Below are 27,012 nucleotides of genomic sequence, written 5' to 3'. Positions count from 1 at the left end.
AAATGACAGCGCACACGCTTTGTGATAAAAGGCCAACGTGTCTCAGTTTGTTCATTAATATATTTTGACAGTGTATTTTAATTATAATTATTATAAACATATTACCCATACGGTGGCGCAGTGGTAGCGCTGCTACCTCGCAGTTAGGAGACTCGGGTTCGCTTCCCAGGTCCTCCCTGTGTGGAGTTTGCATGTTCTCCCTGTGTCTGCGTATCAGGAATGTTCTCCTTTGTATTTTACATTTGACAATGGAATGCTTCAGTGTACAGTCGATTTATTCCACTTCTGAAGGTGTACATTGTCGGTATTCTCCATTGCTTTTGCCGCCCAGTGTAACGCGTGTCAGTGTAAGTGAGGGGCGGCAGACGAGCTCACGTATGGGAGACAAGGCACGTGCCAGTTTATTATTATTATTATTATTATTATTATTATTATTATTGAACACGTATGTAGAGGAAATGTGTCTTATTTTATGTGTCTTATGACAGGAAGGACGGTAAATCTTTGAATGAAACTCCGTGTTGATGATTTGGGTAACACGACAGGTAAGGAGCAGGGAACGTTAAGGATTGCGGTGTAGCTGCGATTCTTGAGAGACGATCTACCAGAAATTATCGCAGTGATCAGGGTTCGAATCCCGCTCATGGCACATTGCTGAACGGAAGAATATATCTCTAAAATAATAATAATAAAAACCCTTTCTCTTCAACGAACGGTGCTTTGAATCCTACATTGCAGATGTACTTGTTTATTTATTTATTTTTAATAAACAAAAACTGTTTAATGAATGATTGATTTGTCAAGGAACACATGGACAACACGCATAGTTAAAATCACATAACTGCCTGCCCATTCTATTGAATCATAATTATAATAAATAATAGTGCATTTCACTTACTTATATAGCACCTTTACCATGGTCTCAGAGGGCGGCACAGATAATCAAGAGGGGTACAATAAAAATGAAAGTACAATAAGAATTAATACATAAAAGTGCACAGCCTTGTATTCTAGTTGATGCTGACATTGAATTAATTTGAAGTAAGTAAAAATTAATATTTGGAAATACTGCAAATGGAAATGTTTATATACTTAGCGTACAACTACTACTGTGTTCTAGTAAACAGCACACACAGTACTTAGTTATATTTAGTTATATATGTCTAACAGCATGATTCGAATCGTCTGAGTATTAAAGGTGTGGGTCTATTTTATAAGCATATTTTATAACATCAATGTTAATACAGAGTATATCTATATATTATTATTCTGTATTGGCATTGATATGAACAATTTGTGAAATTAGTGTTAAGTATAAAAAAATAAAAAATAAACCAGTCACTTGTTTTTATATAGAATTTTTACTGCAGTAATTCATTAAGAATTATTGGTCTTTATATACCAGAAAGACTTTCCTAGGGTCTTCTGTAGGAAATATGCATACATAGTTCATCTATCTTTTCAGATAAAAATTAACTCACCCAAACAATCAATTAAAAAAAATGTTTTTAAATTGGAAAAGATGAAATCAAGAAAAAAAAGTTTTCACTTTCTAGGATTTGTATTTTTAAAGTTATACAGCACTTTATATTATTATTTTTAAATCTCAATCTGTAAAATCAAACTACGATTATATAATTCAATGTTTATTATACAGGTGCTGGTCATAAAATTAGAATATCATGACAAGTTGATTTATTTCAGTAATTCTATTCAAAAAGTGAAACTTGTATATTAGATTTATTCATTACACACAGACTGATGTATTTCAAATGTTTATTTCTTTTAATGTTGATGATTATAACTGACAACTAATGAAAGTCACAAATTCAGTATCTTGGAAAATTAGAATATTGTGAAAAGGTTCAATATTGAAGACACCTGGTGCCACACTCTAATCAGCTAATTAACTCAAAAGCCTTTAAATGGTCTCTCAGTCGAGTTCTGTAGGCTACACAATCATGGGGAAGACTGCTGACTTGACTGTTGTCCAAAAGACGACCATTGACACCTCGCACAAGGAGGACAAGACACAAAAGGTCATTGTTAAAGAGGCTGGCTGTTCACAGAGCTCTGTGTCCAAGCACATTAATAGAGAGGCGAAGGGAAGGACAAGATGTGGTAGAAAAAAGTGGACAAGCAATAGGGATAACCGCACCCTGGAGAGGATTGTGAAACAAAACCCATTCAAAAATGTGGGGGAGATTCACAAAGAGTGGAGTGCAGCTGGAGTCAGTGCTTCAAGAACCACCACACACAGACGTATGCAAGACATGGGTTTCAGCTGTCGCATTCCTTGTGTCAAGCCACTCTTGAACAAGAGACAGCGCCAGAAGCGTCTCGCCTGGGCTAAAGACAAAAAGGACTGGACTGCTGTTGAGTGGTCCAAAGTTATGTTCTCTGATGAAAGGAAATTTTGCATTTTCTTTGGAAATCAAGGTCCCAGAGTCTGGAGGAAGAGAGGAGAGGCACAGAATCCACATTGTGTGAGGTCCAGTGTAAAGTTTCCACAGTCAGTGATGGTTTGGGGTGCCATGTCATCTGCTGGTGTTGGTCCATTGTGTTTTCTGAGGTCCAAGGTCAACGCAGCCGTCTACCAGGAAGTTTTAGAGCACTTCATGCTTCCTGCTGCTGACGAACTTTATGGAGATGCAGATTTCATTTTCCAACAGGACCTGGCACCTGCACACAGTGCCAAAGCTACCAGTACCTGGTTTAAGGACCATGGTATCCCTGTTCTTGATTGGCCAGCAAACTCGCCTGACCTTAACCCCATAGAAAATATATGGGGTATTGTGAAGAGGAAGATGCAATACGCCAGACCCAACAATTCAGAAGAGCTGAAGGCCACTATCAGAGCAACATGGGCTCTCATAACACCTGAGCAGTGCCACAGACTGATCTACTCCATGCCACGCCGCATTGCTGCAGTAATCCAGGCCAAAGGAGCCCCAACTAAATATTGAGTGCTGTACCTGCTCATACTTTTCATGTTCATACCTTTCAGTTGGCCAACATTTCTAAAAATCCTTTTTTTGCATTGGTCTTAATCGATATTCTAATTTTCCGAGATACTAAATTTGGGACTTTCATTAGTTGTCAGTTATAATCATCAACATTAAAAGAAATAAACATTTGAAATACATCAGTCTGTGTGTAATGAATGAATCTAATATACAAGTTTCACTTTTTGAATGGAATTACTGAAATAAATCAACTTTGTCATGATATTCTAATTTTATGACCAGCACCTGTATTTACGCTTTATTATATCTTTCTCTACACGTTTTGCACACATATTTAATAAATGTAATAAACTGCACCAAGAATATTTTAAAAATCATTCAAAAATGTGTACGTGAATGTAAATATATCTGCACAAACCGACACTCGTGAGTAACATTTTTAGAAAGTTCAAAATGAAACGCAAATCGCAAAGCGTCTGTGTGCTGAGTCGAATAAGGTTTTGCAGAATACATTAATTGACAAGAGGCTGGCTCGCCCTTTCTGAGTTCCGGTAGCTAACACGAGCTGTGATTTGCCAATTTTTGGTAGCCGACCGAGCCGTCATTGGCCAATTCTTGGTAGCCGAACCGGGTTGTGAATGGTCAATTCTTCGTAGCAGACATGGGCCGCGATTGGCCCGGGCTTTCAATTCTTGGTAGAATCTTGGTAGCAGAAAGCGATCTGATTGGTTTTCGCTACCAAGAATTACCTCGACTCATGGCTACTCGGGGGCTGCCACCTAACACCCCTCGAGAGTCTCTCTTGCGTCTGCCTCACCTGTGGTTACGCGGCGGAGGTGCGCTGCTGCCATCTCGTGGCCTGACCGAGTACTAAAAGAGCTGGTTTTCCCAATTGCTAAACATTTCTTGAAACCTCCACCCATTTTTTCAAAGCCATAAACACAAATCTGAAAATTCAAACTACATTCAAAAAACCCCAGACTTTGCTATCAGAACCAAACTATCACCTCAAAACCAGTAATCCTGTGTCCAAAACCAAACAATGTGTTCAGATCATACACACAGCAATCTTCTTATATAATACTCTACCGTGGTTGTCCGTTTGTCTGTTCAGGATTTTAAATCACCTGCAGCTTGCAAACCGTCGCAAATACTACGTGACGTCTACTATCCACTTCGGGGTGATGATTGATTTCCAAGGTTATTCCTCTTTTAATTTATATTTTATTGTAAAATCAATTCTCGGCAGTGGCCAGTAGGGCTAGCTTGTGGCGCATGTGTACGGGCAGAGTTCTCATCCCTCTCACCTTCGCCATCACTTCCCCTGCCTCTTCATATCTTAAATCATTCTTGAGGCAGATTGAAGACTTGAGTGTCAGCATAAGTGAAAAATTAAGAAAAACGTACTAAGTAATTGCAACACAAACACTGACTTAATCAGTTTTAATGCGAAAAGATGCTGAAAAAAGTAGAGAAGAAGCGGGCCACTAGGGTGGAGAAAAGAGGAGCTGCTCAGGAATCAGCAAGCACATCAACCTCTGAGCAAATGAATGCTAAACTTACAAAGAAAAAGAATGAAAACTAGGAATACTCAAGTCAAGTGTATTCACTGCACGTTATTGTGCAGTGTGCCGTTACTGTTTAGAAACATATTCACCACAGAACATTTGTTAGACACTACACAAAATAATATAGGAAACAGCATCCAGGGCATGTAGGTAACAGAATGTTTATTGTAAATACATTCAGCATAAAATAATCGTAGGCAAAGTTATATCTACATTCAGCACTTTCATAACAAAAAATAGAAAAAATTCTAAATGAATAACACATTACTGCACACTCACTGTCATTGAGATTCATTCTCCAACATCATGTCTTTGTGTGGGACCCGGCCAGAGGACTTCATCCACGTCACAGGCAATATATTCCCTTGCCAGGCAATGGGGGAAAAACCCTGTGGTGTGCCGAATCCAGCCTTGACAAGACACCACAATTTTATCATCACAAGCATGTTCCATTGCCTCCAATAAAGTTTCCCTGTTGTAAGGCTGTCGGTCATAGACCTTCCACCACTATGCAGAGAAGAACTCCTGTATTGGATTCAGGGAGGGGGCTATAAGGTGACTAAGATGTTGGTGAAAAACTCATGTATCAGGACAGCATTGTAAAAGCTCACATTGTCCCAAACTATGACATATACAGGATGCAATGCTTGCTGATCCAGCTGCTTACGCCCAGCCATAATATCCTGTAGACCACCCAGACATGTAAGGAGATGTTCGGTGTTTTATGGCCCCAGGTTTGCATGACAATGGAGAACCCCCCAGTTACTTATGGCTGCACAAAAGGTGAGATTGCCACCGTACCGGCCAGGGACTTCCACAATGGCACGTTGATCAATTGTGCTCCTGCCCATCCATCTGTTTTTCACCAGACTGAACCCTGCTTCATCTATGAAAATGTATTCATGGGGTCTTTCCATGGACTCCAGTGCAAACACTCTCTATAGAAATAGATGAAGAGAATTTATATCCAAACAAATCGATTCTTTTTTAGAGACAAATACATCCATGGAGGTTTCTGCAGGAATACTCTGGGAGAGTCTGAAGGCTTTCTTAAGAGGACAGATTATTTCATATCTTTCCCACAGAAGTAAATTGGAAACCATGAAGGTATCCGAGCTAATCAGTGAAATTACCAGAATAAATGAAAAACATGCCAGGTGTCCAAGTGAGGCACTTCATATGAAAAGGCAGGCTCTGCATTCAGAACTCAACCTCTTAACAACTAAATAAACTGAACAACTCATTTTTAAATCAAGACATCATTTTTATTAACATGGAGAGAAAGCTAATAAGATCTTAAGCTCAACAAATCCACAAGCAGGAAGCTCGCAATGCAATCCCAGCTAATAAGATCTTAGCTCAACAAATCCACAAGCAGGAAGCTCGCAATGCAATCCCAGCAATTCCCAACACAGATGGAGACAAAGTCATTGGCCATAAAAATATAATGCACACATTTAGAAACTACTATAAATCCTTATACTCTACTGAGATTAAAGAAGACAAGACACAATCTAATGTGTTTCTGGATGCATTACAGATACCACAAATAAATACTCTTAGTGCAGAGGAACTGGATAAACCTCTGGTGCTATAAGAATTACTAGATGCTATAAGCTCACTTCAGAGTGGGAAAGCAGCAGGCCCTGGTGACTACCCTGCCAAATTTTATAAGAAATTTTCCACTCAGCTAGCTCCCCTCCTATTAGCAACATTTATAGAAGCTAGAAAAAAAAAATTTAAATTCTACCTCAAACTTTTCACCAAGCATTAATTATTGTCTTTTCTAAACAAAATAAGGACTTATTACCATCTGCATCATTCAGACCAATCTCACTTCTGAATAATGATGTTAAGATACTCTCAAAAGTCTTAGCTAGAAGGATGGAGAAAGTGTTGCCTTCGGTAATATCACTTGATTTATTAAAGGCCTACACTTAGCTTACAATCTTCGATGCCTGTTTAATGTTATGTATTCATCAACAAAGTCAAACACCCTGGAGATATTATTATCACTGGATGCAGGAAAAGTATTTGATATGATTGAATGGAACTACCTTTTCACCGTATTGGAGAAAATTGGGTTTGGCCCGAAAATCTGTTCATGCCTTTAAACTGCTGTATACCAATCCCGAAGCTTCCGTTTATATTAACAAACATTAATTCAGACTACTTTAGACTAGAACATGGTACCAGACAAGGATGGCTCCTGTCACCACTACTTTTTGTAATCGCCATTAAACCGCCGGCAATTCACTATTGAAATGCTTATGAGATAAAAGGGATGATCAGAGAAGGACTTGAACAGAAAATGTCTCTATATGCAGAAGATATGGTTCTGTATATATCATACCCACAAAATACTGTGCCTGCAGTCCTAAAAGCACTAACAGAATTTCAAAAGATTTCTGGTCTCAGAATTAATTTGAACAAAAGTGTGCTCTTTCCAGTGAATCACACAATATTCGATTGAACACCTTTCCTTTTATCACCGCAGATCAGTTTAAATTCCTAGGGGTAAACATCACAAGTAAACATAAAGCTCTTTATCAATAAAAGTTTGCTATCTGCATGGAAAAAAATAAATTAAGCAAGACTTGCATAGATGGTCTACTCTCTACCTTATTTTAGCTCAGACCTGTGCATTTTTTGGCCCGCGGGCCACATCCAGCCCGTTGACTACCTTTGACCGGCCCATGTGAGTTCGTAGTAAAAGTGTAGCGACATCTGTTACTTTGTGTTAGGTGCACAAAATACAATTACACGGCTTTTATTTTGAAGGCCACTATTGTTTTTCTTAATTATCAGTGTGCTTATGTACGCCAGAGAATGTGTTGAACAGCTTCCAAGAAATTAGCTCTTAGCCCTTAAATATGTCAGCTAACATTAAAAAAAGAAAAATTGACGCAGAATGTAGAGTTTTTAACAAGACTTGGACTTCTAAACATTTATTTGCTGAAATCAAAGGTAAAGCTGTGTGCTTAGTGTGTGGAGAACTTATAGCGGTGTTTAAGGAATACAATTTGAATCGCCATTACGAGAGTAAACACGGAGAAAAAATACAAGAATTTCAGTGATGCAGAGCGGGCACAAGCATCAGAAGATTTGCTAGCTAAACTGCAAAAGCAACAAGGATTTTTTAAAAAGCTCCACTCATGCAGGGATGCAGCAGTCATGACCAGCTTTGTAATATCCCACAAAATTGCAAGATACAGTAAGCCATTCTCTGATGGGGAGTTTATCAAAGACTGTTTGGTGGAGTCTTCAGCGCTAATATGCCCTGAGAAAAAAGTCGCGTTTGCAAATGTGTCTCTCTCGAGGCGCACCGTAACGAGGCGGGTCAAGAACATCGCTGGGAATTTGGAGCTTCAACTGCAAAAGAAAACGGACAATTTTGTCTTGTTTTCCTTGGCTTTGAACGAGAGCAGTGACGACCGTGATACGGCCCGGTTACTTATCTTTGTACGTGGATTAACGGAAGACTTTGAGATGACGGAGGAGCTGGCAGCTATGCGGCCAATGAAAGGGACTACAACTGGGAGTGATTTGTTCACGGAGGTAAATGCATCCATGGACACGCTGGAACTGAAATGGGACAAACTGATAGGTGTTAGAACTGATGGCTGTCCAAATCTGACGGGGAAAAATTTTGGACTTTTGAGGCGGATGCAAGATAAAGTGACTGAAATTAACCCAGAACAGAAATTGATATTTTTGCATTGTATCATTCTTCAGGAGATGTTGTGCAAGTCTTTGCTAAAAATTAGCCATGTTGTTGATATAGTGACATAGGTTACCAGACAGCTGTGAGATGGCTCAGCCTTGGCAAGGTGCTTAAAAAAGTATGGGACCTGAGAGCAGAGATTCAGGAGTTTTGTGAAAAGAAGGACAAGGACATTCCAACGCTCTCAGGTACACACTGGATTGCAGATCTGGCCTTTGCTGTTGATGTGACTGCACTAATGAATGAACTAAACACCAAGCTGCAAGGCAAGGGCCTCTTTGCACACGAAATGTACAGCTTGGTGACAGCTTTCATGAGAAAGTTGAAGTTTCTTTCAAGTCAATTAGAGGGCAACATTCTCACTCACATGCCAACACTGAAAGAAGTCACACTATCAGCTGATCACCTCCACAAGTATTCAACCATGTTATGGGCACTGCATGGTGAGTTTTCAAGAAGATTTGAAGACTTCAAAACAGTTGAGAGTGAAATGCACATGATTTCTTCTCCCTTTACTTATAGTGTGGATAATGCACCCAGTGATGTCCAGTTTGAACTCATTGATCTGCAGTCTGATAATCTACTGGCTGAGCATTTTAAACCAGTATCACTGGTAGAGTTTTATTCCTCTCTCAAAGAGGAAATCTTCCCACACTTGAGGAGGCATGCTCAGAGGATGTTGGTTCTCTGTGGATCTACCTACATCTGTGAACAAACATTCTCAGTGATTAATAAAGTATCTATCTATCTAATCACAGAGGTGCTAACCCCCCCCCCCCGCCCCCCCCATCCTGTAAACCCCCAACCAATCCAGTAAATTTAATCCCACCGCAAACTACAAACAAAAAGAGGATCTGCACTGTGGGGGGACATCAAGTGACAAGTAAATGGTACTGGTCAGTGGTCACTTGGTGTTAGATGGCTGATTGTTACACTTGAATTAAGACTAAGATAAAACCCAAATCCTGGATAGAGGGGCTCAGTGAAGGAGGTGTTGAACCTGTGCAGGAGGGTCATTGTGCGTGAGACGCTATAAAAGGACAGAGAGCCAGCAGGCCAGTCCAGATACACACCTATTCTGGGGCTGTAGGGGGCGCTGATTACAGTCCTCTTGTTATTGTGACGCACAAAGTACTGGGAATGAGAACACAGCAAACTCCACGACTTGTCGTTGTATCCAAGGATGCACTCCCTGCCCTTTCCCTTTCTGCCCAGTCCTTTATATGTGACTCCAATCATCATGAAGTCTCCACTGGACTCCACCTCCCAGTAACAGCGAGTCCCAGTCAGAACCTCTTTGCATAGAACTTGACACCTGTAGTCAAATCTGTCAGGATGATCAGGATATTCGGCTTTTGTCCCCTCACATGTCACCTTCTTGTTCCCTTCAGACAGACGGAGGTCTCTGTGTGCCGTGTTGATGTCCAGTGTGAGGGCACAGAAGTCTGAAAGGAGAGAAAAGAAAACGAGTGAGGAAATCTGGGAGTGTGTAACGGGACTGGGGGCGGAGCACAGCACAGACAATTAACAAGAACCAATCAGGAGCTGCGCTGACAAAACACTAACAGTAAAGAGCTCATCTAATTGGACAGAATCTGTGAGGATTTAAAATAAAATTGTGGAATCACAATAAATCCAAATCCCTTTTATTCTCCAGTACTTCATGTGCAGGAATCTGACTTGGTAGATTTGGAGCTCCTTATAACGGAACACAACCTCACAGACAAATAACAGAAAGAGCTGAAGTTAAAAAGACAAACTTCACACCAAGTTGTAGAATAATCCAATTATAAAGGAGATGTGCCGATAGTGAGGTGCCGGTGAGAGTGAGTGTGTAGTGTGTATTCCCGTGTCACACACACATGTCCTCACATTGTACACACACACACACACACCTTCACACAGTCTCTGACAGAACACATGCATACACACAGAAGGCTAGATATAGTCGGGCTCACCTCGACGCACAGCTTGGACTCTGGAACCAATCTCCTTGAGAGGGGCTGGACTCTGTACCACTCTGGAGTTGCCCCCGGTGAGAGGCGCCGAGCGGGTGTGGGTATACTTATTGCCCCCCGACTTGGAGCCTGTACATTAGGGTTTACCCCGGTGGACGAGAGGGTAGCCTCCCTCCACCTTCGGGTGGGGGGACGGGTCCTAACTGTTGTTTGTGTGTATGCACCAAACAGTAGTTCAGAGTACCCACCCTTTTTGGAGTCCCTGGAGGGGGTGCTAGAGGGCATAACTTCTGGGGACTCCCTTGTACTGCTGGGAGACTTCAATGCTCACGTGGGCAATGACAGTGAGACCTGGAAGGGCGTGATTGGGAGGAATGGCCCCCCCCCGATCTGAACCCGAGTGGTGATTTGTTATTGGACTTCTGTGCTCATCACGGATTGTCCATAACGAACATCATGTTCAAGCATAGGGGTGTTCATATGTGCACTTGGCACCAGGACACCCTAGGCCTCAGTTCGATGATCGACTTTGTGGTCGTGTCATCGGACTTGCGGCCGCATGTCTTGGACACTCGGGTGAAGAGAGGGATGGAGCTGTCAACTAATCACCACCTGGTGGTGAGTTGGCTTCGATGGTGAGGGAGGATGCCGGTCAGGCCTGGTAGGCCCAAACATGTTGTGAGGGTCTGCTGGGAACGTCTGGCAGAGCCCCCTGTCAGAAGCAGCTTCAACTTCCACCTCTGGTAGAACTTCGACCATGTCCCGAGGGAGGTGGGGGACATTGAGTCCGAATAGGCCATGTTCCCTGCCTCTATTGTTGAGGCGGCTGACCGGAGCTGTGGCCGTAAGGTGGTCGGTGCCTGTCGTGGCGGCAATCCCCGAACCCGTTGGTGGACACCGGCGGTGAGGGATGCCGTCAAGCTGAAGAAGGAGTCCTACCGGTCCCTTTTGTCCTGTGGGACTCTGGAGGCAGCTGATAGGTACTGGCAGGCCAAGCGGAATGCGGCTTCGGTGGTTGCTGAGGCAAAAACTCCAGCATGGGAGGAGTTTGGGGAGGCCATAGAAAACGACTTTCGGACAGCTTCGAGGAGATTCTGGTCCACCGTCCGGCGTCTCAGGAGGGGGAAGCAGTGCAGTGTCAACACTGTATATGGTGGGGATGGTGCGCTGCTGACCTCGACTTGGGACGTTGAGGGTCGGTGGGGGGAGTACTTCGAAGACCTCCTCAATCCCACTAACATGCCTTCCAATGAGGAAGCAGAGCTTGGGGACTCGGAGGTGGGCTCCCACACCTCTGGGACTGATGTCACCGAGGTGGTCAAAAAACTCCTTGGTGGAAGGGCACCGGGAGTGGATGAGATACGCCCAGAGTTACTCAAGGCTCTGGATGTTGTAGGGCTGTCTTGGTTGACACGTCTCTACAACATCGCATGGACAGCAGGGACAGTGCCTCTGGATTGGCAGACTGGGGTGGTGGTCCTCCTCTTTAAGAAGGGGGATCGGAGGGTGTGTTCCAACTACAGAGGGATCACACTCCTCAACCTCCCTGGAAAAGTCTATTCGGGGGTTCTGCAGAGGAGGGTCCGTCGGATAGTCGAGCCTCAGATTCAGGAAGAACAGTGTGGTTTTCGTCCTGGTCATGGAACAGTGGACCAGCTCTACACCTTTAGCAGGGTCCTGGAGGGTGCATGGGAGTTTGCCCAACCATTCTACATGTGTTTTGTGAACTTGGAAAAGGCGTTCGACCGTGTCCCTCGGGGAATCCTGTGGGGGGTACTCTGAGAGTATGGGGTACCGGACCCCCTGATAAGAGCTGTTCTGTCCCTGTACGATCAGTGTCAGAGCTTGGTCCGCATTGCTGGCAGTAAGTCGAACCCATTTCCAGTGAGAGTTGGACTCCGCCAGGGCTGCCCTTTGTCACCGATTCTGTTCATAACTTTTATGGACAGAATTTCTAGGCGCAGCCAGGGCGTTGAGGGGGTCCGGTTTGGTGGGCTCAGGATTGGGTCACTGCTTTTTGCAGATGATGTTGTCCTGTTTGCTTCATCAGGCCGTGATCTTTAGCTCTCTCTGGATCAGTTCGCAGCTGAGTGTGAAGCGGCTGGGATGGGAATCAGCACCTCCAAATCCGAGACAATGGTCCTCAGCCAGAAAAGGGTGGAGTGCCCTCTCAGGGTTGGGAGTGAGATCCTGCCCCAAGTGGAGGAGTTCAAGTATCTCGGGGTCTTGTTCACGAGTGAGGGAAGAATGGAGCGTGAGATCGACAGGCGGATCGGTGCGGCGTCCGCAGTGATGCGATCTCTGCATCGGTCTGTCGTGGTGAAAAAGGAGCTGAGCTGCAAGGCGAAGCTCTCAATTTACCAGTCGATCTATGTTCCTACCCTCACATATGGTCATGAGCTATGGGTAGTGACCGAAAGAACGAGATCGCGAATACAAGCGGCTGAAATTAGTTTCCTCCGCAGGGTGTCTGGGCTCTCCCTTAAAGATAGGGTGAGAAGCTCAGTCATCCGGGAGGGGCTCAAAGTAGAGCCGCTGCTCCTCCGCATCGAGAGGAGTCAGATGAGGTGGCTCGGGCATCTCATCAGGATGCCTCCTGGACGCCTCCCTGGTGAGGTGTTCCGGGCACGTCCAACTGGGAGGAGGCCCCGGGGAAGACCCAGGACATGCTGGATGGACTATGTCTCCCACCTGGCCTGGGAATGCCTCGGGATTCTCCCGGAAGAGCTAGAAGAACTCGCCGGGGAGAGGGAAGTCTGGGCATCTCTGCTCAAGCTGCTGCCCCCGCTACCCGACCTCAGATAAGCGGAAGAGGATGGATGGATGGATGGATGGATGGATGGATGGATGGATGGATGGATGGATGGATGGATACACACAGAAGACGGCTAAGTCACTGCTGGGAGAGGCTGTGGCTCTGGCTAAGAAACTCTGGAGGTGTCTGTTAGTTTGAGTTTGAATTGACTGAAGTGTTTGGGAGTTTGTGTGAAGAAGTAATGAGCTGCTGAGATGAGTCCGTGGTGGTCCTTATGACACGGTTAGTGACCTGAGATGTCTACAGGTCTGCACAGATAAAGAGCACAGCAGACCTCACCACATGCTCTCATTTATTTTTGGAGTGTGACGTTGGTGAGCCAAACCAGACTCCAATGGAGAATGTGATTACACTTTCAATTACGGCTTTGTGAAACTGAACAAGGATTGGCTGTGAAACATTTAATTTATTAATCTGGCGTAAGAAGTCCAATCGCCTCTGTGCCTTCTTAGTGATGTGGTGGTGTTCATGTCCCAGCTGAGAGTGTTTGTGATTGTTGTGCTCTGAACTTTGAAGAAGTCCACCAAATTGACTGCTGAATCATTTATTTATAGTGTCAGAGGTTGTGACTGCTGTTTGTGAAAGTCAATAGCCATTTCCACTGTCTCGGGGGTATTGAGCAGCAGGGTGTTGAAGCCCACCAAGACACAAGACGAACTCCTCTTTTCTAGAAAGTGTTTCATTGCTGTTAGTAATTAGACCAATAATGGTGGTATCATCAGTGAACTTAATGATTGAACTGAAGGATCAGTGGACCTGCAGTCATTGGGGTACAAGGATTAAAGTAGGGGGGGCGTCCACAGCCTTGAGGGGCACAGGTGCTGATACAGAGACTGTCTGAGTGGTGGGAGTCCAAACAAACGTATTGTTTCAGGTTCATCAGAAAACTGTAAATCCATTCAGAGATGGAAGGATTCAGTTGAGTGTGTAGAAGTTTAGTTAACAACAGCGCAGGCCCAATGGCATTAAAAGCTGAGCTGACGTCTACAAACAGGATTCTGGCAGAAGTTCCTTTACGGTTCTGGGGCTCCACACAAAGTGAAGGCCCATGTTGATGGCGTCGTCCACAGATCTGTGTGCTCGATATGCAACCTGAAGAGAGTCGAGTTTAGCAGCAGTAACAGACTTCAGATGGCTAAGAAGAAACCGTTCAAATATTTGAATTAACACTGAGGTAAGAGCAATAGGCCTGTGATCACTGAGGCAGCTTAGAACAGGAACAACAACCACCCAGCCACAGAGGATGCACAAACCTGTGTATTTCTCCATGCCAGTCTCAAGCCTGGATAAATCGTTAGGGTTACATCAGGAAGGGCATGTGGTGTAAAATTTTGCCAAATCACTATGCGGACAACAATTCAAATTTCCATACCGGATCGATTGAGCCCCGGGTTAACAATGACTTCCACCAGTACTGTTAGCCAACAGGGTGCTGGCGGAAATTGGGCTACTGTTGGCAGAAGAAGAAGAGGTTGGGGGGGGTGATGTGTCTGGAGGCAGGAGGAGAGGAGGAAAGTAAAGAGAGTGGAACTGAGGGTAGGAACTTTGAATGTTGGCAGTATGACTGGTAAGGGGTGAGAGTTAGTCGATATGATGGAGAGAAGGAAGGTTGATATATTTATTTATATAAATGGAAGGGGAGTAAGGCCAGATGGATTGGAAGTGGATTCAAATTGTTCTATCATGGTGTGGATGGGAGGAGAAATGGAGTAGGAGTTATTCTGAAGGAATAGCATGTCAAAGGTGCTTTGGAGGTGAAAAGAGTGTCAGACAGAGTGATGATTATGAAGCTGGAAATTGGAGGTGTGATGATGAATGTTGTTAGTGCGTATGCACTGCAAGTTGGGTGTGCGATGAATAAGAAAGAAGATTTCTGGAGTGAGTTGGATGAAGTGATGAACAGTGTACCCAAGGGACAGAAAGTGGTGATTGGAGCGGATTTCAATGGACATGTTGGTGAAGGGAACAGTGGAGACGAGGAGGTGATGGGTAGGTGTGGTGTCAAGGAGAGGAATGAAGAAGATCAGAGGATAATGGATTTTGTAAAAGGATGGACATGGCTGTGGTGAATACGTATTTTAAGAAGAGGGAGGAACATAGGGTGACGTACAGGAGTGCAGGAAGATGCTCACAGGTAGATTACATCCTATGCAAAAGAGAAGGAGAAGGAGATTGAAGACTGCAAATTGGTGGCAGGGAAAAGTGTAGTTAGACTTCATGGGATGGTGGTCTATAGGATGACATTGGAGATCAAGAAGAGGAGGAGAATGAGGGCAGAGCCAAGGATCAAATGGTGGAAGTTGAAAAAGGAAGACTGCAAAGTTGGGTTTAAGGATGAGGTGATAAAGGCACTGGGTGGCAGTCAAGAGTTACCAGACAGCTGGGAAACTACAGCAGATGTAGTAAGGGTGACAGCAAGAAGGGTGATTGGCATGACATCTGGACAGAGGAAGGAGGAAAAGGAAACCTGGTGGTGGAATGACGAAATACAGGAGAGTACAGTCATCCCTCCTCCATCATGGGGGTTCCGTTCCAGAGCCACCCGCGAAATAAGAAAATCCGCGAAGTAGAAACCATATGTTTATATGGTTATTTTTATATTGTCATGCTTGGGTCACAGATTTGTGCAGAAACACAGGAGGTTGTAGAGAGACAGGAACGTTATTCAAACACTGCCAACAAACATTTGTCTCTTTTTCAAAAGTTTGAACTGTGCTCCATGACAAGACAGAGATGACAGTTCTGTCTCACAATTAAAAGAATGCAAACATATCTTCCTCTTCAAAGGAGTGCGCATCAGGACCAGATAATGTCAGAGACAGATTGAGAAAAGCAAACAAATCAATAGGGCTGTTTGGCTTTTAAGTATACGAAGCACCGCAGGTTCAAAGCTGTTGAAGGCGGCAGCTCACACCCCCTCCGTCAGGAGCAGAGAGAGAGAGAGAGACAGAGAAAAACAAACAGTCAAAAATCAATACGTGCCCTTCGAGCTTTTAAGTATGCGAAGCACCGTGCAGCATGTCGCTTCACGAAGCAGCTGCACAGAAGGTAGCAACGTGAAGATAATCTTTCAGCATTTTTAGACGAGCGTCCATATTGTCTAGGTGTGCGAACAGCCCCCCTGCTCACACCCCCTACGTCAGGATCAGCGAAAGTCAGCGCAAGAGAGAGAGAGAGAAAAGTAAGTTGGGTAGCTTCTCAGCCATCTGCCAATAGTGTCCCTTGTATGAAATCAACTGGGCAAATCAACTGAGGAAGCACATAACATAAATTAAAAGACCCATTGTCCGCAGAAATCCGCAAACCAGCAAGAAATCCGCGATATATATTTAAATATGCTTACATATAAAATCCGCGATAGAGTGAAGCCGCGAAAGGCGAAGCGTGATATAGCAAGGGATCACTGTATACAGAGGAAGAGGATGACAAAGAAGAAGTGGGATAGTCAGAGAAATGCAGAAAGTAGTCAAGACTACAAGGAGATAAGGCACAAGGTGAAGAGAGAGGTGGCGAAAACTAAAGAAAAGGCGTATGATGAGTTGTATAAGAGGTTGGACACTAAGGAGGGAGAAAAGGACAGAATGGCTAGACAGAGGGGCCGAGCTGGGAAAGATGAGCAGCAGGTTAGGGTGATAAAGGATGAAGATGGAAACGTACTCACAAGCGAGGAGAGTGTGTTGAGCAGATGGAAAGACTTTGAGAGGCTGATGAATGAAGAGAACGAGAGAGAGAGAAGAGATTGGATGACGTGGAGATAGTGAATCAGGAAGTGCAACAGATTAGCAAGGAGGAAGTAAGGATTGCTATGAAGAGGATTAAGAATTGAAACGCTGTTGGTCCATATGACATACCTGTGGAGCATGGAGGTGTTTAGAAGAGATGGCAGTGGAGTTATTAACCAGTTTGTTTAATGGAATCTTGGAAAGTGAGAGGATGCCTGAGGAGTGGAGAAGAAGTGTACTGGTGCCAATATTAAGAATAAGGTGGATGTGCAGGACTGTAGTAACTACAGGGGAATAAAATTGATGAGCCACAGCATGAAGTTATGGGAAAGAGTAGTGGAAGCTCGGTTACAAAGTGAGGTGATGATTAGTGAGGAGCAGTATGGTTTCATGCCAAGAAAGAGCACCACAGATGATATGTTTACTCTGAGGATGTTGATGGAGAAGTTCAGAGAAGGCTAGCAGGAGTTGCATTGTGTCTTTGTGGAGAAAGCATATGACAGGGTGCCTTGAGAGGAGTTGTGGTATTGTATGAGGAAGTCGGGAGTGACAAAGAAGTACATAAAAGTGGTACAGGATATGTACGAGGGAAGTGTGATAGTGGTGAGGTCAGCAGTAGGACTAATGATTGCATTCAAGGTGGAGGTGGGACTACATCAGGGATCGGCTCTGAGCCCTTTCTTATTTACAATGGTGATGGACAGGTTGACAGACAAGATTAGACAGGAGTCCCTGTGGGCTGTGATGTTTGCTGTGATCTGTAGCGATAGTAGGGAGCAGGTTGAGGAGACCCTGGAGAGTTGGAGATATGCTCTGGAGAGGAGAGGAATGAAGGTCAGAAGGACCACCAAGACAGAATGCATGTTTGTGAATGAGAGGGAGTTCAGTGGAATGGTGAGGATGCAGGGAATAGAGTTGGCAAAGGTGGATGAGTTTAAATAATTGGGGTCAACAGTACAGAGTAACAGGGATTGTGGAAGAGAGGAGAAAAAGAGTGCAGGCAGGGTGGAATGAGTGGAGAAGAGTGTCAGGAGTGATTTGTGACAGACGGTTATCAGCAAGAGTGAAAGGGAAGATCAACAGGACGGTAGTGAGACCAGCTATGTTATATGGGTTGGAGATGGTGGCACCGACCAGAAAGCAGGAGTCAGAGCTGGAGGTGGCAAGTTAAAGATGCTGAGATTTGCATTGGGTGTGACGAGGATGGACAGGATTAGAAATGAGGACATTACAGATGCTGGGTATATTGGGATAACGATGTTAAGGATAGAGCTATCAGGGAAGAGAAAAAGAGGAAGGCCTAAGAGGATGTTTATGAAAGTGGTGAGGGAAGACATGCAGGTGATGGGTGTAACAGAACAAGATGATTAGGACAGGAAGATAAGATAATCCACTGTGGCAACCCCTAACGGGACTGGCCAAAAGAAGAAGAAGAAGAAGGAACAGCAACAGCAACAGGAGATTTAAAGCAATCAGGTCGAGTGAACTGAGCGAGGGACGAGTTAAAGATGTCTGTGAAGAGAGGCGCGAGCGGCCTGCACATGTTTGATTGTGTGAGGTGAGACAGAGTCAGGGCAGGCTGACTTCTTACACTTCTGTGTTGTAAACAACTTCCTGATGTCGTCGTATTCCTTCATAGAAAAGGGAGAAGAGGGGAGAGGCTTGTGTAGAAGTGACTGCTGATAAAACCACCTCAGAGCTAAAGGAGCCGAGTGGATGAAAGGTCTCAGCAGCTTGTTGTTCAAATCTGCCACATAACTTATGAAGTTTGTCATGGAGGGATGAGGAGTCAGTGAGCATTGAGAGATGACTTTTAGGATTAGTAACAGACTGAAGGCTTCTCCACACAGAGGGGCGACTGTCTGCTCAACACTGAAGCTCCAGTTTATTTCTATGTTTCCATTCAGCGTATCTGACTGCGTTGTTTAGCCGATTCCTGGCCAGTCTCTAGGCGTCCTTATCACCGGTTTTAGGGGCTTTTTCTTTCAATTGACAGAGATTCCTTAGATCTTTGGTGAGCCGCGGCTTTCCATCCATCCATCCATTATCCAACCCGCTATATCCTAACTAAAGGGTCACGTCTGCTGGAGCCAATCCCAGCCAACACAGGGCGCAAGGCAGGAAAGAAACCCCAGGCAGGGCGCCAGCCCACCACAGGGCACACACACACACACACACACACACGCACGCACACACACACACACACACACCAAGCACACACTAGGGACAATTTAGAATCGCCAATGCACCTAACCTGCATGTCTTTGAACTGTGGGAGGAAACCGGAGTACCCAGAGGAAACCCACGCAGACACGTGGAGAACATGGAAACTCCACGCAGGGCGGACCCAGGAAGTGATCCCGGGTCTCCTAACTGTGAGGCAGCAGCGCTACCCACTGCATTACTGTGCCGCCCCATGGCTTTCCATTGTTATAAATCACAATAGATTCGCTGGGAATGCAAACCTCTTCACAGAAGCTGATATAAGATGTCACAGTGTCAGTCAGCTCATGAATGTTTAAAAACGTCCCAATCTGTCCAGTCCAGACAGCCTTGTAATGCTTCACCTGACTCATCAGTCCGTGAACAAATCGATTTTTTTACTGGTTTAGCTGGTGTGACGAACGGCCGGAACCCGGTCGGGACGCCCCCTGCTGCTTATATTCCGGAGGAGCAACCAAGGGCAGCTCAATACCTCCCCCGGGACGCTTAGTGGCAGCCTCCCTGGCCAACGGTGATTCCCCAACCTCCCTCAGGGCTCCATGGGAGATGAAGTCCTCCACAGCCTGGTTGGGGCCCGGGGTGGCAGCTAGGGGGTGCTGTCTGGATTCAACAGCCGGGTTGGATGAGTCTTCAGCCCCACCCGGAGGTGCAATTGGGACCAGGTGGTCAAACACCTGGAACACTTCCAGGTGGGCTATAAAAGGGGCCAGCCACCACCACTCGAGAGCCAGAGTTGGGAGGAGGAGGACTAAGCCTGAGGAGGAGTGGTGGTAAAGGAGAAAGGATCGTTGGTGTGTTTAAGTGCTTTATGGACTGTGTATTGCCTGTGGGTCACGGGGAAGACGTGCGCCCATGGGTGAAGAAAAATAAAACCTGTGTTTGTTTTATACATGCCTCTGTGTGCATCTGTGTCGGGTCGACGCTTATATAGTGCCTCTGTTACACTGGTCATAGCCTTTGTTTATAAGTGGGTAGGAACTGTAGCATAACGTGGTCAGAATTGCCCAGTGGCATGCGAGGTAAAGCCCGGTATGAGTCCTTCATGTCGCAGTAGCAGTCATCCAAAGTCTTCCTGTGCCTGGTGGGCCATTTAACAAGCTGTTTGTATCTGGGAAGGTTGATGGTGAGGTTTGTGTTGTTAAAGTCACCCATCACTGTAATCAGGGAGTTTCCATGACTGTTCTCCAAACCAGTGATGTAATCTGCCAACTTCTGGATGAGACTTCTACTCCTCGCATTGCCCACTCGGCCCACTCTTCTTGACCTTAGATGACTTCTTCTCCAAACTGTAACTTCCTGCTCTTCCCATGGATGTTGACTTGGATTCACTTTAGGGCTCATAGCAGACCACTTCAGAACATTCCAATGTGATTTCTACCATATTTGGGTGGTCTTACTTATATGTTCTGGAGGATCCATGGTCCAAGACAAAGCTTTGTGACATTTGCCCCAGAATGTCTTGATGATCTTCTCATTTTATTGTGCCCTGCACAGATTCAGCACAGCAGCCCCCTACCATTAATGAGCCTCTTCCATGTTTCGTGTTATTTCTTTGAACACTTGTTTTGTTTTCGGTGAACACAGAGCTGCTGTGACTTACTGTAAAGCTCTCATTTAGTTTCATCAGTCCAAAGGACTTTCTCCAGCACCATGGCTTATCAACATGTGCTTTAGAAAACTCCAGTCAGTTATTTATTTTATTTTTTAGTCTGTCCTTCAGAATTAGGGTCTTCTACCACGGAGCCAACTTTCATTCAGTAAGTGATTGATGGTGCTACTTGAAGCTGTTGTACTTTGATCTTGGAGTTCAGCCTGAATCTGTCCAGATGTTTGCCTTGGTTCTTTCTCCACCACTGAAGCTATCCTTCTGTTCAGTTGTGGGTCCATTTTCCATCTTCAGCAGCATTCAGTGTGTTTGACTACAGACCAATGGACCTTAAACTTCTTGATTTTTATCACTGAGGCCACAGGAACATGAAGCTCTGTGGAGATGGCCTTGTAGCCTTTACCTTGACCATGGTTGGCTGTGACCTTCTCCTTTTCCTTCTCTTCTCTTATCCATGTCCAGTGCGATGCACACAATGATTCAGCAAATCTTTGTGAGGGCTGAGTGACTGAAGGCCCCAATGATTCTCATAGTGGACTGATTCTGATTCAGTGACGTCTTTTAACATCTAATGGCTTCCACAAAATTTTCCAGGTCATCTTCTTTAGGTTTAATTCCTACAATGTGTTTAGTCATGAATAAATAACAAAGTTTCTGCTCTATGGAGAAAAGAATGGAGGATGTCGAATAATTTCGTCAGATCCAGCTTATTTCAAGAATTTGTGATTCTTTTTTAATCCAATGCTTTTGGCTGTGTCTGTATATCTATATACTGTTTATATTTATGTTTATGGTGGTGGACATTGTGTTTTTATGTTAAACACACTGAGCTGCTATCATTGATTGCCATGTACTGTTTAAATGGATTATTATTATCAATATTATTAGAGAATGACTGAAGTAGAAAAGCATCAGAAAGGAGACACTGGAATACAAAAAGTGAAAACAGCAGGAAGTGGAAAGAAAACAATGAGACAATAGAAAAAGGACAAAGGACAGTGGAGGTCAGACTATTGTTAGAGGTGGATATGGCATAGTTGGCAGGATTTCATTTTTATTTTCCATGAGTTCTCTTGACACTTAAGAGACTCAAGTCTAACAGACTGCTTTGGTGCTTCCCTGTCCTGAATCTCAATATCCCATAATGCACTATTCACAGGACACCTGTCACTTTCAGATCATCAGTCACACCACACTCACATAATGCTTTCTGCTGGCTACACTTTCATATCATAAGGCTGGCCTGAGATATTAAAAGTGAAATGATGATAAATTCAATGAACTGACAGACTCACATTGTAAAAACTCGTGTCTGCTCTGAGGTTCAGGAGGCCGTAGGGTGAAGATTGGAGCTTCAAGACCTGAAAATACAAAGAAAGGAGAAAAATGGAAAATGTTAAGATTAGGGCTGTCAGTAGAATAATATTTTTATTAAATTTCATTGAACTTTGTTGATTAAATTATTTGTGATTAATCACTCATTATGGTGCATGTTTCACAAAATAATTACCTATCTATCTAAACTCTAATTGTCATTCCGCAATTTAAATGTATACCTCCTTAGAAAAATTAAGGAATAACAATTACAATTTAGTACTTAATTATAGTGATGTACTGGATTACACAGTAAGTACAAGGTAATAACACCCAGTTACTCTGTAATTATACAGGTAAATTCAATGGTATTGTGATAATGTCAGTCCCCTACAGGCTCCCTCTTCCTACATGGCAGTCTGCTGAACCAACACCGTTGATAGTTATAACTGAGATGAGCTGACAAATGAGGACAAATCTCATTAATGCCAAGGGATGGTGTGAAATGTTCAGGTGCTTTTATTAAAAAAAAAAACAAACAATCCAAAAGAAAAGTCAAACCAAAAGTGTTCATTGTGCAGTGTTAAAAAAAAATCCATAAAATCATTGAAACGTGGAGATATAATCCATGATAAATGAATCTGTTAAAATAGAGGATCAAATGCAGTCTCTCTTCACCCGATCGCAGCCCACCACCTTCTGTCTCCCCAGCTCACCAAACACAGGTGTTACAGGTGATACTCTGCATCAGTCTCTCTCTGACTGCCCTTTCTGTCCTTTAACCCCCTTCTGTTCGTTTAGTTCCTTTACATCTTTTATCTCAACCCTTGTGCTAGCCCATATATATACACACGTCTCCATGGGCACAGCGCCTTAATCACACGCCGCAGGAAGCTAATGAAGCAATTGAGAACGACTGCACTCACACGTGCAGATGCGACTCACCCCAATTACCTCATTAACTCCACACGGCTGTGCAATCACACTCACGAAGATTGAGACTGCTTTATGATATTAAAACCTGGCCATATTTTGTTGTAGCCACTGACCCACTATACCACAGGTATGTACAGCATAATTATGGACACGTAATCTAAAGTTTATTATTATATCCTATGAACTACATCAACAGATCAACTATAAATATAATAATGTCAATATCATGATGTACTGGAAATAATTCTCAGAGGATTTCAGAAATTCAATTTATTGTCAAAATTATGATAAACAACCAACAGTATTTTGGACATGTCTATAATGTTGCTCAAGGTCACTGTCATTATTATTTAACCATCTTAACCAGTTGCTAAGGCACACAAGTTTGTTCACATTTTCAGATTCTACAGTAGATCTCTTTTTGGGCACAATAAGAAAAAGAAAAAAAGGCAGCTGCACAATGCAGCATCAAACAGGAGCATCAAAGACTGATTTTGAAATGAAATAACAAACAACCTGAGACACAACATCCTGATTCTATTGTCAGGTTGTAATCCAATAGTTTTGCTTGTTTGTATTTGTTAATATTTTGTTACTATTTTATGAAATAAATTATGAGGAAAAACAAAACGTGCTGGAACCAGTGATATACACACGCAAATTAATATAGTTCATATGCAAATCAGTGATATGCATGTACAAACGGATATAGCTCACGCACAAACCAATAATATACTGACACAAACCAATATAGTTCATATGAATGAAACCAGTATTGTATGCACACAAACCAATAAAATATGCACGCAAACCGATAGTAAATATTCATAAACCAATAGTGTTCACACGTAAACCAATAGATTACACACAGAAATATATGATTTATGGCCTGTTTGGCCTCTCATACTTCAATAATACTTTGTTTTTACACAGAGAGATGTCTGAAGTGTTAGTTTTAAAATGAAAGTTTCTGTCGAGAAGTATCACAGGTGTCTCTTCCATTGTTACATGAATGACTTAATCCCATATGAATCGAGAAGTGCAATGCTCCTGACCATGATGTGTATGGGATAAAACATTTGTATACTAGGGGGCTCCGCCCCCTGCTCGCTTCACTCGCCAACCCCTGGTGTTGGGAAATGACAAAGAGCGTGATGTATGAATGAGATATAGAATAGTGTGAAGGTGTAGATGATGCAAATAGAAAGCAAACAATAAAGTGTGTGGCACAGTGTAAAGGTTTATTGGAAAATTTCTTTGTACACGCCGTTTAAGTGTAAAAGGTAATTTCAGGTCAGAACTTGTAAGGTCAATGAAGATGGTCATCGTCGTGATCAGAGTCAACTTTGTCAGAGCTTAGAAAGACTTGTGTCTCTCCAGGAAGTAATGCAATGACTTGGGTATTTATGTTATCTACATTAATATTGTTTGGACATAATATAGTGTGTTGTGTTGAAAGGGGCATTTGGTCTAATGAGATTGCTGTTCCAAATATCTCTGTAACTAAGTTGTCGCAGATAAAGGCTTGAGGAATTGTACTAATATCTGGGTGAGGTCTATCTGTATTGGTGAGTGTACCATCTCCCAGATGTAATAACCAATTGTTATGATCTGGATCTGGACATCGCATATTTTGTACTAAGTGTATCTTTTGAAAGCAATGTTAATTGTCTGCGTATTTTAAGGTGCACTGAACAATAGCTGAGCGCATGGCATGTGGAACAATAGATAAGCACTGTCTAAAATCTCCTCCTAATAAAAGTACCTTTCCTCCAAAGGGAATATTATTATTCATCAATGTTTGTAGAAGTTTATGAATGGTGTTGAGTAAGTGACTGGATGCCATTGCACATTCATCAATAATTAACAGTTTTGCAAGACGGATGTCATGTGCAGTGCCACTGTTCATGTTCATAGTGGATAGCGATTTGTAGGATCTAATGCAGTTCATAAAGTTTTCACTTTCAGGTACATCGTCAGTTAGAAGGTTCTGTAGATATTCAGGATATGAATGTAAAGGAGGCAGTCTAATTTGACCCTTTTGACAACAACGTGTAAATTCATTACTTGTATTGTCAGTTGTTTCTTTAGGGAAGTTAAGTGAATGATAATGATTGCAAATGACATTCATTAATCCCAATGAATTTTCCTGAATAGTGGACTCATTATTGAACGCGTTGTCAGCTAACGCAAGCGTTTAGCAGGTGTCTGTCGTTGATGTCCATGACGTGTATGTTTTGCTTGTGCCATTTGAGAGGCGCGTCGTTGTATGTCCAGTATTTGGGACGTGTTGTTTTGGAGCTGTAATCGATTTGCCTGTGCTGTGTGAGAAGCCCGCTGTAGTCTACTGCGTGCATTGTTTGTATTGAGCCTTGCTCGTTTTTGTATGTAGGTCAGTTGAGCTTTCTCTTTTTGGAGCCTTGCCTGCTTATTTTTCGGCATTTCAGATGCGCGGTGTAGACGTCTGCGTTTATTTATTTTGGCCCTTCGCTGCCATTTACGTATGTCTGAGACGGGAGGTGTTTCGTTTTGAATCTGTGCCTGTTTCGATGCAGCGCTTTGAGACGCGTGCTGTATGCATGTACGTTCATTGTGTCTGTCCATATGCGCTGGTTTCTGTTAATGTGTTAGTTGAGCTTTGCGTTTTTGGAGCCGAGACATTTTTTATTCCGGAGGTTCAGAAGCGCGTTGTATGTGCCGCCGTGTATTTTGTTTTTTCATGCGGGTTCGTGTGTTTGGTCCCGTTATCAGAGCCGTATCGTTTTGTACCTGTGATCGTGTATTCATGACTTGTTTGTTCTTCAGCGTGAGAAATATGGATAAGTAATAAGGAGGATCGCACTCACTGTTAATATGGAGCCTTTTCTGCAGTTGAATGGTTAATAGTGCTCAGTGTAAGGAGATCCACCTATGCTGCATAGTGTGAAGGTGTTGAGATGACGTATGTTTAATACGGACGGTTCCTTCAGAAATGGGGCTGTGGGTGTCACTTCTTATTGATGTTAGTGTGTTTGTGGGTCTGAATCGTCGTCTTTGTGAATGTGTCGTGTGCCATGTCCGTAGTCTGTCCCGTTTCGTGTCTAATGGGCTTTGTGTGGCGGTCACGGCTTCTTTTTTTTGGTGTGCTAGGAGCTTGTTGAATCCTCCTCTTTGTGTGCGTCCCGTTTCGTGTGCAATGGGATTCGTGCGGCGCTGTGTGCTTTGCCGGCGTCTGAGGAGGGGGGGGGGGGTGTTGCTTGGAGGGGGTGGTGGGATTGGTGGGGCGCGAGCGGCTTCTTCTTTTTTTTTTGTGTGCCAGGGACTTATTGAATCCTCCTCTTTGTATGTGTCCCGTCCGTTGCTTGTAGGGGGGGGGGGGGGGGGGGGGTGCGGCTTCTTTTTTTTTGTGTGCCAGGGGCTTATTGAATCCTCCTCTTTGTGTGTGTCCCATCCGTTGCTTGGGGGGGGGGGGGGGGTGCATGGAGGTGGGTGTGGGATTTGTGGGGCGCGAGCGGCTTATTTTTTTTGTGTGCTAGTTTCGTGTGCAATGGGTTTCATGCGGCGCTGTGTGCGTCGCCGGCGTTTGACTCCGTTTTTCTGTGCTGACTCCTTTTTTCTGTGGTCGCGGCGCCTCATTTCTTGGGGCGCCTGCGCAGTACGTCTTTTGCGGCTACGGCCCATGGCCGGATGTCCCTGCGTCCATCCGGTTTAACATTCTCGGTTAGTAATATGGATAGCATATAACAACAACAACATTTATTTATTTATATAGCACATTCTCATACAAAAAAAGTAGCTCAAAGTGCTTTACATAATGAAGAAAATAAAAATAAAAGACAAACTTAGAAATTAAAATAAGACAACATTAGTTAACATAGAATAAGAGTAAGGTCCGATGGCCAGGGTGGACAGAAAAAACAAAAAAACACCCCAGACGGCTGGAGAAAAAAATAAAATCTGTAGGGGTTCCAGGCCACGAGACCGCCCAGTCCCCTCTGGGAATTCTACCTAACATAAATGAAATAGTACGGATTTTAGAGTCACTATGAATAGTTATTATAATGAATTGGATTTACAGAGTATCAGGATTAAATTGCAGTGAAGTTATGAGAAGGCCATGTTACAGTAAGGTGTTTTCAGCAGTTTTTTAAAGTGCTCCACTGTATTAGCCTGGCGAATTCCTACTGGCAGGCTATTCCAG

At 43.7% G+C, this 27,012-nt stretch overlaps 3 protein-coding genes across 4 annotated transcripts in view; all 3 read right to left on the bottom strand.

The window, feature by feature from the left end:
• The window catches only part of LOC114652530 (zinc finger protein 664-like), a 366,114-nt gene that overhangs the window by 188,603 nt on the left and 150,499 nt on the right, over positions 1–27,012 (bottom strand). The window lies entirely within an intron of this gene.
• The window catches only part of LOC114652512 (tripartite motif-containing protein 16-like), a 979,029-nt gene that overhangs the window by 930,940 nt on the left and 21,077 nt on the right, over positions 1–27,012 (bottom strand). Inside the window, exons 5-6 of the mRNA XM_051927928.1 lie at positions 21,878–21,943; positions 9,332–9,703 (exon numbers count right to left, since the gene is read on the bottom strand). Of these exons, the coding sequence (XP_051783888.1) occupies positions 9,332–9,703; positions 21,878–21,943 (438 nt within the window). The remainder of the gene's footprint in view (positions 1–9,331; positions 9,704–21,877; positions 21,944–27,012) is intronic.
• LOC114651544 (tripartite motif-containing protein 16-like) overlaps positions 9,094–27,012 on the bottom strand; it is a 737,769-nt gene continuing 719,850 nt past the window's right edge. Inside the window, exon 8 of one of the 2 annotated variants that reach the window (XM_051927861.1) lies at positions 9,094–9,258. In XM_051927861.1, the coding sequence (XP_051783821.1) occupies positions 9,156–9,258 (103 nt within the window). In that variant the 3' untranslated portion in view covers positions 9,094–9,155. The remainder of the gene's footprint in view (positions 9,259–27,012) is intronic. The other variant, XM_051927859.1, reaches the window with a different exon arrangement.

This window comes from Erpetoichthys calabaricus, chromosome 5 (genome assembly GCF_900747795.2).
Source record: "Erpetoichthys calabaricus chromosome 5, fErpCal1.3, whole genome shotgun sequence".
NCBI lineage: Eukaryota > Metazoa > Chordata > Cladistia > Polypteriformes > Polypteridae > Erpetoichthys > Erpetoichthys calabaricus.
This window is presented reverse-complemented; position numbering and strand designations above follow the sequence as displayed.